Source organism: Scatophagus argus, chromosome 5 (genome assembly GCF_020382885.2).
Source record: "Scatophagus argus isolate fScaArg1 chromosome 5, fScaArg1.pri, whole genome shotgun sequence".
Classification (NCBI taxonomy): domain Eukaryota; kingdom Metazoa; phylum Chordata; class Actinopteri; family Scatophagidae; genus Scatophagus; species Scatophagus argus.
This window is the reverse complement of record NC_058497.1, coordinates 19673762-19687391: the sequence shown is the minus strand read 5'-3', so window position 1 is coordinate 19687391 and position 13630 is coordinate 19673762. Positions and strand designations below refer to the sequence as shown.

Here is a 13630-nt window from a genome sequence, read left to right as displayed (position 1 = left end):
AATTAAAAAAGACACAAAGTACACACCCACACAAACACAGTCAAACTATTACAAAGCTGAACAAGTTGGAAACAAGCTTTATTTCAACCAGATGAGTTAGATTGTCATTTTACAAATGATAATGTTTAATGTAACTGAATCACACAACAAAATTATTGCTACTACGTGATACTGAATGCATTTATCAGTTAACAGGATGCTTTGACAAGATGATCATGCCTTGCCAAACCCCCGAAAGCTCCAGGTACACTGTGTGTAAAATATCAGTTTGTTGGACATTTTTCTAGTGCCAGAAAAATGTCCAACAATTTGAACAAGTGGTCCTTTTACAAATTGCTGTCTATGTAACTGTGCCTTGTGGCATGATTCCAAGGAAAAAAATAAACCACATACTGCAAGCCAAAGGATAATCGAGCTGTCATTACAAGAAAATTTATACTAAAGGTGTCTTGTACAGCATCGTGAAATGAACTGGTGAGGAATGTTGCACAATTTTCCAGCAAGCCCCTTCATCTCATGCAGCAGCTTTCTGTTTGTTGTGTTTGGCAAACCACTCATCACTTTTATCTTCAGCCATGGCCTAAAAACATAAAGATTACAGAAGCGGTGAATATTCAACACATGTTCCATATTTAGTGTGGAGAGGAAAATACTGGAGCAACACCAACCTTATCAAGCAAATCATTTCCTTTTGGGTCCACCGTGGACAGTTGCCTGAAAGCCTCATCTCCCACAAAGCAGATCTCATGACCATCCTAAAACAAACACTGACCACTTAACATTTTTTGACAGAAATCTGACATGCTTGCAGCATTACAATGGTGATGCACTTACTGGGTCAGCCAGGATAACCACTTCTACTGTGGCTTTTCCAGGAGTGTCCAGGCTGACTAATGGAGTGAGAATTTTCTGATTTTCTTTTTTCATCAAGGCCTCCAGTTCAGGCAGCTGTGGAATGTAATAATATATTCATGACAAAAATGATGATTATCTTTCTTCAGTATTAGCAAACACAAGAATGTATCCGTGAAATGACATTTTACTTGCTCCCGTGGGCAGGAAAATGCTATTCTCCCAAAAGCTGTTCCATGATCTACTGTCCCACTGATGTCGTGAAGCTCAAGTTTACACTGTATAAAGATAAGAATATAGTTTTATTCAGACTAAGATGCACACCTCATTTATGATTACATAAGAAAATAAAAAACACCGCTATTTATTTTGTGCTTGACTCACTTGAGTGTCTGAAAATCCCATCAGCACTGTTTTCTTTTCCTCATTCTTCTCCATAACTTTCATTCCCAAGAGCGTAGTCCAGTAGTGGGTCGACCTCTGGAGGTCTGATACCCCGAGACAAACCTTTTGCACAGGATCTGACCAAAAGTTACAGGCCATTCATGACAGAAGTTAAAAAGTACTCCAAAAGCTAATATGGCTATTTTACAATATTTTTGTTTAAGCATACTTCAAGTCTTTAAAGCTGCAGATCATAATTTCTTTTTACATGATATTAGTATTTATTCAATGAAATATTGTTTACTGAGTCTGACCAGTAGAATAAAATTACATGACTATTCCTCTAAAATTTTTTTACAATGCTTTGAAATATAAGTACCCAACTAATATTTGGTATTTGACTACAACGATTAACTTTCAAAATTGGACTCTTTTGGTAGGAAAAACAGACGTAAGCACCATGACACTCACCATTGGGAGGCTGCTCTTTATCCACAAGGTAGAAAGGATAACCTCCCGGAGCCTGGGTGAGATACACAGCCTCTTCTACCTCAGTAAGAGGCCATCCCAAACGTTTAGCGTTGTTTACAGCTTTGCTGGACTGTACAGTGAGCCCCTAAAGTGAAAACATATATGAAAATATCAATTTACAAGGCCGCTGTCACCTATATTACACAACATGTTGCTGTCAGATGGATTTCACCCACCAAGAAGTCATTGCCAAGTTGATACTCTCCCACCCCATAATTGTATGTCAGTTCAGCAACAAAATGGTCATCTTCTGGACCAAATCCAACCATCGTTTTGCTCCATTTTCCATCGTAGGGGCTGTATGGATACAGGAATATCAGTACTAGGAAATTAACAACCCTGCATAACTGTGCTTCACAGCTTTGTGAGGACAAAGTTCAGTTAGCCTGAGACGCATCGTATCTACCCATTACAGGTTGCTTTGCAGCCTTCCTCAAACTCTTCATGACGTAAAATCTAAAGTGGGTAAGAAGAGAATAAACGTATTAGAACACATTTATTAAAGCACGAGTTGCAAACGAGCTATACCAGCAACGTAACGTTGTGCAACACTTTGGCTGAGATCAGCCTGTTATCAACAAAAGTTCATCAATGGATTCAAGTCACACTTAACAACTAAAGGAAGTTCAGAGACAGTACCTTCATACCCAGAACATCTCGGTAAAACGTAGCTGTTTTGGTCCTGTCTCCAACCTTAAAAACAAAATGCAGCGCTCGTCTCAAAGCCATATTGCTTGACAGATACTGTATTGTGTATATTGCAGATCGATGTGCAGGGAACGATTACACTTCCTTTATGATCGTTTTCTCTGTAATCGATTGGTGGAAATTAAATACCATCGACTTTATATAAATGGTGGTAGATACAAATGAACAAATACTCAAAATTTACGATTGCAAGTATAATTCTCTCTCAGTATTTAACCTTTTGTTAATTGACTATAACGTTTTAATATTAAAAATGGACCAGCACAAACCACTCACCATTCATGTTAATGGTATGTCCCAGTATCTCACATTGTCTCGCGAGGTTACAGTTGAGAAACTAGTTAACGCGTTAATATAAAACAGAGAAAAATTACGAGAAATGATAAAAACAGTATGTCATTAACTATTGTGTTGGCACTGTAATGGCACAAGCCCCACGCAATAAATTATTATCGTTGCACAATGAGTTAGTTTCATTTTAGAAGTACAAATGTAGTTTTATCTGCACTACAGCTGGTGGCGGCAAGTAGGCTAGCTTGTACACGAGACTATTCTGTTAAACAAGAGAAGAAGAATCCGGGACAAAGATGGCAGCGTACATGAGAAGCGTGATAAGTGTGTTTTCCACAGAACGGAATGGTTTTTTTCTTAAGGGAAGTGGTATCATTTTGGAGTCTAAGCGGTATGTACGCGGACTGAGAAGGAAGCCTGTCAAAGTGTTGTTTCCCGACGATGAACCGGACAAAGTCCTCAAACCGACGCCGCAGTCTCAGCCTGCAGTGCCAAAAGTCAAGAAGGAAAGGGAGGTAAAAGTCACATCTTCAGCAAGGCGTCACGAAGAAAGTGACTTTGTCAAGGCCAGGAATAATGTGCAGTCAGCTACAAAGAGTGCTGAAGCTACTGTTACAAACGATCAAATAGATGGACTGCGCTTCGAGAGGGCTTTCCCTGGAGATAAGAGACTGGCGTAAGTGTCACTGCATGAAGGCGGCAGAGGATTATTGCAACAGTTCTCACATTGTCACATCCATTATAGACCAAAACGTCTCACGGCTAAATATTGTACTTTTTTTTTGATTGTTGTTACCACTTCGACATTAATAACTTAATACCTTGTGGTCAGCCAAGGGAGTATAAAGTCTTAGGAGAAAACACAGCAATATGAAACATATTTAAATTAGCTTCAGCATTATCACGATCCTTACGCATGAATGCATCAGTAATAGTAATCCAGTGAGATATAGAGAACATTGAGAGGCTGTTCTGCCTGATTGAGTACTGGACCCACTTGAGATGTTTTAGGCTTGTAAGGTTACTTGTGTCAAGACAAAAGTTAACATTTAGTGGGGGTTAGTTTCTCAAAAATAACAAAGTACTATTTTGATATTAGTACCAAAATACAGATATATCTCTGCTTTTTGATGATAATACTTTTTTACTTTCACTCAAGTGAAGATTTCATTGGAGGACCTGAAGTTTTTCTTAGTTAACTGTCTCACATAATACCTTTTTGATTGCAGGGCATAATAGCTGCCTAGGATTTCCAATGTTTTCAAAAGAGCAAATATAATTATGATAATAATTCATGTTTACACTGTTTGTAATCCATCTCTGCCTCTCCATCTCCCCACATGTGTCCTTCAGGAGGTTAGTGAGTGTTGCTCGTTCAAGGACATTTCGGGAGCACCAGGGAAAAATCCTCCTGGAGGGCAGGCGTTTGATCTGTGACGCGCTGGATGCTGGAGCCATCCCACAAATGGTGTTCTTCAGTACAGTGGATCGGCTCCGAGAGCTGCCCTTAGACAAGCTGAAAAGGGCGACACTGGTCAAAGTCAAGTTTGAGGACATCAGGACCTGGTCTGACCTCGTGGCCCCACAAGGGGTGATCGGTGAGGGTCGCATATTTTGTTTTGATTCATTATTAAGCACAGATACTCTTGATAATTTATTGCTGACTTTGACCTTTTCTTCTGCAGCCATATTTTCTCGCCCGCAACCGTCACGATTGGACTTCATAAATCGAGATCATACTGTGCCACTGTCCCTGATATGTGACAACATCCGAGACCCTGGCAACTTAGGGACTATATTGCGATGTGCTGCTGCGGCTGGCTGTCAAAACGTCCTGCTCACCAAGGGTATGCTTATGTTATCAGTTAAAGATGTGAACAAGTGAACTCCACCCCCAGAAAATGACTTTGTTTTTTTTTCTCCATCAACAGGTTGTGCTGATGCTTGGGAGCCTAAAGTTCTGCGTGCAGCAATGGGTGCCCATTTCCGCCTTCCCATACATCCCAGCTTGGACTGGGGTGATATTGAAAATCAGCTCCCTAAAGCTGTGACTGTGCATGTGGCTGACAGCAGCTGTGGCGCTGACATAAGAAGAGAAACAAAGGATTCACAAGTTAATGTGTCCCACAAACAATCCAAAGTGGGAGACTATGGCTGGGTCAGCACAAGGCCTAATCACAGAAACATGCGGTACGAGGAGTACGGTTCGGATTCAGATTCAGATTCAGATTCAGATTGTGAATCTGAGGGACTGTCACTTCCCAAAGTGGACTCAAAGCTGTACCATGAGAGCTGGGCTCAGAGTCCCACTGGTCTTGTGATAGGTGGAGAGACACATGGTCTCAGTCTAGAAGCACTCCAGTTGGCTGAGAAAACAGCTGGTCACAGGCTCTTTATTCCTGTTGTTCCTGATGTGGACAGCTTGAATTCGGCCATGGCTGCCAGTATCCTTCTGTTTGAGGGCAGGAAGCAACTGTTAAAAGTAATGCAGACATGTGGGAGGAAATGGAAATCTTCAGCTCAAGAGCAGCTTAAATGATGTTAACTCTAAATATCAGGATGTGACTTATTGTGCATATGTGTTGCTGTTAGTACAAAATGAACAGAATAATATAAATTTCCCTTCTGACTCCTGCCTGCTAATAATAAAACTCTGAATTCACTCAGGGATTTGTGAAAAGATTGCTTGAATTCATGTCCAATGAGTTTGTGCCTTGTTTGCCTTTTACACGTGCTTCTTTTTCTTTTTAGAGCTGCATGTAAGAATTATTTGGATTATTGATTCATCCATTGATTCTCTTAATGCATCATTTTGTCTGTAAGAGACAAAGTCCCTCACTCAGGTCGCCAATTTGACTGTGGCTAACTCTTCTTAAGTCCTTTCTTCCTCCATCTTAAGTTTGCACGGCTTCCAATGAGCTGTTTATCCTTTTTTCAGTTGCTGTTGGTCATAGTTACACAAATAACCACAGCACCAAGGTCTGTAGCTCACTGTTGCTGTCTTCCCAGTGTGCAAGGCATCGGAGAAATATATACACATTTCATGAACCAAAGCTACATTTCTATTCTAACATTTTGGACACACGGACAACCTGCTTTGACTATCGCCAGCGTGGAGGCATAAAAATACACACAACCCTCCTCCTCTCACTGTTCCCTCCCTCTTAGTAATTTCCTTCCAGTCCCTAAGAGCCAGAAATAGATTGCTGCACTCCAGGCATATTTATTCTGAAAAGGCCCTCACTGTGACAGTCTTACGTACATCTTTTACGTCCATCTGCAGCCACACCGTAAATGCAAATATGCTGAACTCTCTACACTTCCATCCCACCTGGAGCTTGCACATGAACATAAGTGAGTCATACCATCTCCTATAATAAATGCAACACTGAGTTTCTTTGGGCCCATGAGTCTCATTTAAATACCTCTAACAAAGGAACTGATGAGTCATTGCACTGTGTTTATTTTACATATCTGAGCTCTAACAGAACTTAAAAAGGAGCAAAACTTTGTGCTTGCCAGTGAATTTTTAATGGGTGCGAGAAGTCATGACTGAAGTAACAGAATACAGGATTTTATACATTCAACACATTTCCAATGCCATTTTTGTGCCTTCAGAAATAACCTGGTCTTTTCATTAGGGGACCTTCACAGAAAATCCTCATAATGACTGAGATGAGAACCACCATTAACAACAGGCAAGAGATGACTTTCACTCACATCATAACACACACACACATACACACACACACACTAAGACACGGGGTTTAAAACATCAGTCATTGGTCTGTTCCAAGCGGGTATAATGTGGTCTTTACTTTATGTGCACCTTTTTCTTCTTTAAATAGGGCCATAAAAGCATACGGCTACATCCAACTGAGGTTTAGCACATCTTGCACTATGTGTGGATTACAACTGTAAAAATGCATTTTATTTCTTTCTCAACATCATTCTGAAACCAAATGTAACAAGGATTTTGCAGACAAAAACACAAAGCAAAGAATCAGCTGAATACGTAGGTCCACTGGGTAATTCTATGGTTTTGCTCTAGAGTTCTGAAAGCTATCGAGTGAAAAAGAAAACTTTTCTTGAGGCCAAAAGAAGAAGAAGAAGAAAAAAAGAACCAACAGAATCTCCATATATATTACTGTAGGAACTATCATCAATGCAAGGCACCACAGGAGAGAGAGGACTCCATGAAAAGAGAAACATGTTTAAAAAAAATGTTAAAATGTCAGTAAAAAGTGAGACATCTCTCTAACAGTCTGACAAAGTCAGAGGGGAGGTGGGAGAGATAGTGGGAGGCTGGAAAGGGTGAAGGGTGGAGCAACGCGTCAGGGTTTCGACGATGGAGTGAGTCCCATATAGTATGTCCATTTTATACTTGAACTTCGTCTTTAGATGGGCTCTGGTTTGAGCTTTTCCGCCAGGAAGTCGCTGACAAATTGATCGACTACAGCCGGCGTGATCTCTTCTACGTCGCGAACATACTTGGCACGAGCCGACATGTCCAGGATGGTAAGCAGAGGTGCTGCTTCTGGGAGGTTTGTGTAGTCCCGCAGGGAGTCAGTCATGTCATCCTGAGGTGAAAGAGGAAAGAGGATTACAGTCAATTAATGTGATGCTGTGGGATGTTATGGTGGTATATTCCTACTGGAAGCTGAAATGATTTATTTACATGTTTTGTTTCAAAGTAAAAAGAATGTCAAGTCAAAAGTGTATGGAGAGACACATGGTATATATATATATATAAAATGTTGTCTATATCATCGTGCAGTTTGTTCTCATGATGAATCTGAGGGGTTAGATGATTACACTATCGTTTTTTAGACATCTTTATTAATTTGGAGCTTTTCCTGTCTCTTAAAAACTGCTGAATTCTAGCTTGAGGCTCCAAATCATTGAGAATATAGTGAATATCCCACAATGCAGTGCTGACACTGTGCAGAAATTCAGCAGTTTCTTTTGTGTGATTCAATTAATAACATTCAGCACTCATTTGGTTGTGTTTTGTTGCAAATTAATGGACTAGATGACCTCTTCAGGTTGCTTTAAATCACTCAAAATATGCATTTGGCTGACCCGGTCACAACCCGATGACGTACGCACACTTAAAGGGGTCTCATATAGCCATAGGTTTTTTTTAGCTTTTAAAGAGATTTCAAGTAAAAAATCTTATCTTCATCTCCAGCATGAACAAACTACTGAACTTCAGGTGTGATGCGATGTTTCATATGGCGTCTCAACTTTTTTGGAACTGTGGTTGTTCCTCTGCTGCTCATCACTTCAGAACTGCTTTTTGGCAAAGGAAACTAGGACAGCACCCATTGCTCGAACTATGCTGCACGAAGATTACCACAAAAAATTCAGAACTGCCTCACACAATCTTTATTAATTCACACTTTTTGAAAGAGAATATGAAAATCTCCCCCGTCTTCCTGCAGGCAGGCTGCCCAGAGAGACCAGAGAGCTGGTGCTTAGTCACGCATCCTGCTGTGTGGAAAGGCAGGAAGGAGCCAGGTGGGGGTTCTTCAACATCCCTTCTTTTGCAAAAAGCTCAGTCGCGTCAGATACAAGTCTCATCACAGAGTGTTTGAACAGCACACGTGGGCAGGACAGAGAGCTACACGAAATTCTGAAGGAATGCGTTACAAATACATTGCTGCTGGGTTTGGTGGAGGTTCCAGCTTTAGTTCTTTGTAGTGATTTTGAAAAGATCTTTCCCCATGTTCTGCCTGAGGCGTGATGTCACCTTTCACCCATTAACAAGTTAGGATCACAACCCCTGTAGCCACAGGTAACAGAAATTAATCACTAGCAGGCAGGCAGACAGCAACTTTCAAACAAGCTTGAAAGGTCCATTAATTATGAAGACTGAATAAGAAATCACACCCTTTCATAATTCAGCTTTAGTTTCAGTCAGGAGTCCTTTTGGAAACTGGCATTCCTGCCTTGACAGAGACACATTATTTAAGTCATATCTTGTCTAACTCAAATGAATTGCATGTGTTTTGCTTTGGAAGGTCACACAGTTCACTTATTAGACGCGTACGGCTACTATCATTTGAGAAATTCTCTTTTTCCTCATGACAGCATGACCTGATTTCCCCTCAGCTTAGTGTGCTGGCTCAGAGCGAGACTCACAGAGATTAAAGATCAGTTTCATATGGAAAAGATTATGTTGAAAATGCAGAACTAACAAGAAAGGGCCAGAGGGTGGCACTGTAACAAAGAGTTGGACATCTCACAGAGGCAGCGCCTCTGATGTTAATACAGTTACTGATTATGTGCCAGTGTGAGTTTTGTCAAAACAAAGTCAAAGATAAAGCTACTTTACATGGATTTCCTGCTACATATTCAAGAGTCAAACAAGCTCTCCTTTCAGGACTCTTTGTTGTGTCTTTCCTGTTATCAGAAAATCTACAGCTATTCTTGCTATATGGATCAAACCACACAATCAACTCTCAGACTTTTCAGTGAACAGCTTGGCTGCACTGCTGCCTAAAAAGGATAAGTATGCCAAGATGAAGTCTGTGACCTCTACTTTGCTAAAACTGCTAACAGATGGAACAGATGAGTTGCAGTGTGGTATTTTGTTGTAGGCAGCTAACGTTCTCTGAATGGGCCATTTTATTGCGCTGCAAATCACCACACTTTGACCACTTAATACTCACAGATGTAAACTGTCACCAAGCACAACGCCTTAACAAGTGAAATACAGCTTGATTCTCCTCCTTCAATTGAAAGCACGGTCTTGCATGCTCTCTTGCAGCCATACTAAACGTAGATTATCATCTGGACACACATTGTAAAGAAACCACAAAGAGAGAAATTCCGCAATCTGTCACTGTGGCCTTTCCAGTCTCTTCGATATGAGAAGATGTAATCTCTACATCAGTCGTCGCCGCTGTAGGAAGTCATGCATCTTCTTTTGTTTGGCTTCTTTGCTTGTGTAAACTGCTTCTAGTGAAGTGCAGCCATTGCAGAGGCCCCCCGCCCTCTGCAGCTCAGCTCAGAACAAAAAGACAAAGGGCCTCTCTGCCACAGCCCGCACTCACAGCTGTGATAAGGCTCAGCGTGTGTTTACCGTGTGGAACCTGCTGGGCCATGTCAGGCCTGTGCTGATTATGGATGCACTGTGGCATTTCACAGAGGATGACCATTGGATAAGGCCTAAACTGGGAATAATAGCAAAACTCCCCACTGGCCTCTGGGCTGCGTCTGTCTCTTTGGCCGGCTTTAATTTCTTGAGAAAATGCCATTATTGTGAAATTTTGGATGACAAAAGGAATTGCTCATCAGTTTATATTGCTTAAAGTGAAAACATCTGAGGCTGGAGCACGCAAATGTGGGATAGAACGACAACACATTCAAACAACTGAAAAACATGAGGTACAAAAGTTTCAGCTTGACACGAAAGTGATAAACACACAAGTTCTTTCTATGAGCCATCATCATGTAAACACCAGCACTCATTTTGCAAAATGATGCTATGTGAAAATGGAACACTGATTTTTATTTGAGCAGGAAAATGAGAAGCCTCCAGTGTGCTTAAATTAAATAAAACAGAAGTCTACATGTTGTGCTAGCCGCTCCGTAAGGCTGAATTTAGCCTTGAGCTCAAAAGTAAAACATGAGCGTGCTAACAGTCACACACTGACAATGTTAACATGAAGATTTTTAGAAAGGTGTAATGTAATGTAATGTGAACCTCAGAGTGGCGCTGGAGGAAAAGTCTGAGGATCACCAAAGACAGTGAGCGTCATCCTCTGGGTACAGAATTTCATGGCATCCATCAAGTAGTTGTTGAGATATTTCAGTCTCGACAAAAGTCGTGGGCCGACGGACTGACCAAAACACAGAATGACATTGCCATCCATAGAGCCATGTCGCCAGCATAGCTTAAAGTGTAATATTCATTGGCCTTTACACACAAAATCAAATATGAGAAAATAAAGCCCTGAAGAGCAGGATCACAGGCAAGAGTCACTGCTGCTTGCCACAAAAATCACTAAAATTCTTATGTGTCTGGATAAAACCACTGAATTTTGTGAGCAACAGCCAGTACAAAGCAGATATGGAAAAACAAAATATCTTTCATTCTGCATTTATAAATCAGTATATTTCACTGTGGTGTATGGTCTTTTTCAGGAGAGTAACAAGATCCTGTGTCATTCTGCTCAGACTCCCCCTGAGAGACTGCCAACATACTGCTGTCTCATGGACACAGAAAACCCAGCAGCTGGCCTGGCAAAGAGTGTGTGACTACCAGGCGTAACCCGGGCCAATGTGGGAGTCTGAGCCCACAGCCTGAAAGCTTTGCTCTAAGAACGGCTAAAACAGGAAGCGATATCTGACCAATCTGGAAATTAAACCTGGTGACTTCATAGCCAGTTGAACAAGAGCCAGGAAATTATACCTGTGCTACACTGATGTAAAAATATCTGCCTTAGCATGCGTGCCACAAGGGAACCAAAGCAAATGTAGACTGCGGCTATAACACAAGACGCTTCTGGATCACTACAAGCTCCAGTGCAACAATGGTTCTCTGTGTCAGGTCACATAAATATTGGCCCACTGACTAGGAACACGAAACACAAAACTTAAGCTCTTCTGGTTCTATGTACGCATGTCAGTGGCATTTCAAGGCTGACATCAGGGTGGAGTGGCCTTGGACACACTTGGGGTCAGACGGTTAGCACATGTGCAAGCCCCACGGCCGAAACTTGAGCCTGCTCTTGATGTGTGACATGGGAAACCAGCGCAGTCCTCTCAGACTGCCGGGCAGAGAGGGCTGTGAGGAAGGGGAGCTGGAGGGCAGAGAGCAGGGGAACTGGGGAGAGGTAGCTAATCTGGTAATTATGTTTACTGTTGCTGTTAACAACTCCAGCGGCTCTGGAAAGGTCGAGACAGAACAACAAGAGATAACAAGAGTTATGAAAACTCCAGGGTCCATCCCACACAGGGAAAACGAGGCACGAGATCAAGAGGGAGATGAAGGGATTATTTGGACGCTGTCTGAGGCAACAGAGAAAGTCTGCTGGCATGCTCTGAGTCTGCCCATTGTGATAAGGGCACCCAGTTGAATTCTGGGTCATCGATGGGAGTGTCACTGTAGGAGGCTCGAGACGCTCAAAGAGGAGCCTCTAAAGCTGCCATTTCAACAATGGTCAAGGTGTTGGGTACAGATACAAACGAGGGGCTTATAATTTGATAATTTGTGATTAGAGCTTGATTGGGCCAAATACTGACTAAAATCAGCTTATTACAGAGTGAATTCTGGACTTAAATTCACAATTTACGACCTCAAATTAATTGCCCTCCAGACAGCTCTGACATGTTAATTGTTTTGCTTTTAAGATAACAATTGAGTTAACATTTATTCAGAATTCTCCAAAAAAAACAAAACTAAGCAAGCCTAATCAGAGTTATTGTTTGTAACATCTTTATGTAAAAAAGGACAGCAGATTTTTTTAAAAAACTGTTTAAATATCACTGTCAGTCAGCAAGAAAGGCACATCTTCAAGCACAGCCATCAATCACAGATGATGCCATACAAGACCAGACTGAGCTACAAGTTGGACTTCAGCTACGCCAAGTTTGTGTGAAATGGCGTTTTATTTCATCTTAAGTGGCCTCGAGTGGCTTATCTCACCTCTCCAGCCACAAAGAAGAGCAGCGGTGTCTCCTCCTCCTTGGCTTTGTACTTGGCCATAAGCTTCTCAGCTATTGGCTGAATGAGCTCCTTGGCTGGCTCCAATTCACCCTCCTCCTCAGCGTCTGGACGACACAGAAAGATGTTAAAATTATGAAGAAAAGACATATGTGTGTGTGTGTGAGTGTGAATGGGGGGGGGCACATGAAAGGAGCTGTACAGATGGTCTCTGGCTTGTTGTTATAACCCAGTTTGACCTCGAGAAACACCAGAAAGGTCTCAATTTTTTAGGGTCACCACTCTTTCTGGTGCCCTGTTACGTTTTCACAGACTCAGTCTTCTCCAGTTATTTTTTCATGCTTTTCATAAACTTCCAACATTTTGCTTCTTTGCGCCTTTGTGCCATTCACATGTAAATAAGTAAATATTAGAACACGTCCCCCAGAACTTTGGACCTTTAACACTGAAAGAATTTTCCACAGAGTCTGACATTCAATATGCTCCACACAAATGCCACTTCATTTGCACACATGGAGCGCCAGGCAGAGGCCCATGAGGAGCTGCAGAGGCTGCACCATACATGCAGGCTGACTCACCCACAAACAGGACGAGGCAGGGCCCCTCATGGAGCTGCACGGCATTGGACTCGCTGAGCTCGAGCACGGGCCGAGGGTGCCAGGGAAAGAGCCGGCACTCCGGGTCGTTCAGCACCTCCACGCGGCCCTGTCGCGTGATCATGTGACCTTCTGTGTCTAGCAGAATCAGTGTGGGAATACCTGGAGAGGCAGAGAGAGAGAGATGAGGTGAAGATGGTGTCAGAGGAAGACAAAGAGAGGAGGGCAGGAAATGGGCAACAGCGCTGGAGGTAATTAGGGTCATTTCCGTTAATTATCGCCTCATGACGCAGCCTACTCCATCTCCCACTGACATTTCCTTTGTTGTGAGAATGTTTCAGGCCTTTTCCACCATGCTTTGCCTCTGTTGGTGACTTTCACCTCTTCCCACATCTGTATGCTTTCGCTCCTGATGTTCTCCTTTTTATTTACATGTCCTAGGCTCTCACCATGATTCTGATTATGATCTCCTTGCCTTATTAACAGCCTTATCAGAAACAGACACCATCCAGGAGCAAACAACGCATGGGTGAGTGTGTTCCTGCCTGCGCATGTGGACTATAATCAACAGAGGTGGGGGCCAATCGTGAACTGC

The 13630-nt window shown here is 42.1% G+C and overlaps 3 protein-coding genes across 4 annotated transcripts in view; 1 reads left to right on the top strand and 2 right to left on the bottom strand.

The window, feature by feature from the left end:
• Nucleotides 1-60: 60 nt before the first annotated feature.
• Nucleotides 61-2865, bottom strand: glod4 (glyoxalase domain containing 4). 2 transcript variants are annotated; one of them, XM_046389484.1, is made up of 10 exons: nucleotides 2752-2865; nucleotides 2407-2460; nucleotides 2174-2223; nucleotides 1944-2064; nucleotides 1708-1852; nucleotides 1237-1373; nucleotides 1044-1130; nucleotides 835-948; nucleotides 669-755; nucleotides 61-580 (listed from the first exon to the last, which is right to left on the bottom strand). In XM_046389484.1, exons 1-10 carry the CDS (start codon nucleotides 2752-2754, stop codon nucleotides 515-517), a joined length of 864 nt encoding a protein of 287 aa, XP_046245440.1. In that variant the 5' UTR covers nucleotides 2755-2865; the 3' UTR covers nucleotides 61-514. The 2 variants fall into 2 exon arrangements, with proteins under 2 accessions (XP_046245440.1, XP_046245439.1); XM_046389483.1 differs by lacking the exon at nucleotides 2752-2865 and having other exon boundaries at nucleotides 2407-2586.
• Nucleotides 2866-3062: 197 nt separating this feature from the next.
• On the top strand, nucleotides 3063-5448 carry mrm3a (mitochondrial rRNA methyltransferase 3a). The gene is made up of 4 exons (XM_046389479.1): nucleotides 3063-3442; nucleotides 4120-4364; nucleotides 4452-4613; nucleotides 4698-5448. The coding sequence occupies exons 1-4, from the start codon at nucleotides 3063-3065 to the stop codon at nucleotides 5303-5305; spliced, it is 1395 nt and encodes a 464-aa protein (XP_046245435.1). The 3' UTR covers nucleotides 5306-5448.
• Nucleotides 5449-6274: 826 nt separating this feature from the next.
• Nucleotides 6275-13630, bottom strand: part of nxn (nucleoredoxin) — a 53057-nt gene continuing 45701 nt past the window's right edge. Inside the window, exons 6-8 of the mRNA XM_046389482.1 lie at nucleotides 13018-13197; nucleotides 12422-12546; nucleotides 6275-7346 (exon numbers count right to left, since the gene is read on the bottom strand). Of these exons, the coding sequence (XP_046245438.1) occupies nucleotides 7164-7346; nucleotides 12422-12546; nucleotides 13018-13197 (488 nt within the window). The 3' untranslated portion in view covers nucleotides 6275-7163. The remainder of the gene's footprint in view (nucleotides 7347-12421; nucleotides 12547-13017; nucleotides 13198-13630) is intronic.

Coding starts and splice junctions, on each gene's coding strand:
- glod4 (XM_046389483.1), bottom strand. CDS start 2,496: ATGGCTTTGAGACGAGCGCTGCATTTTGTTTTTAAGGTTGGAGACAGG. Junction 1,853..1,943: donor AACTTGGCAATGACTTCTTG/GTGGGTGAAATC, acceptor TTTTCACTTTAG/GGGCTCACTGTACAGTCCAG. Junction 949..1,043: donor TTTCCTGCCCACGGGAGCAA/GTAAAATGTCAT, acceptor TACATTCCACAG/CTGCCTGAACTGGAGGCCTT.
- mrm3a (XM_046389479.1), top strand. CDS start 3,063: ATGGCAGCGTACATGAGAAGCGTGATAAGTGTGTTTTCCACAGAACGG. Junction 4,365..4,451: donor GGCCCCACAAGGGGTGATCG/GTGAGGGTCGCA, acceptor TTTCTTCTGCAG/CCATATTTTCTCGCCCGCAA. Junction 4,614..4,697: donor AAACGTCCTGCTCACCAAGG/GTATGCTTATGT, acceptor CTCCATCAACAG/GTTGTGCTGATGCTTGGGAG.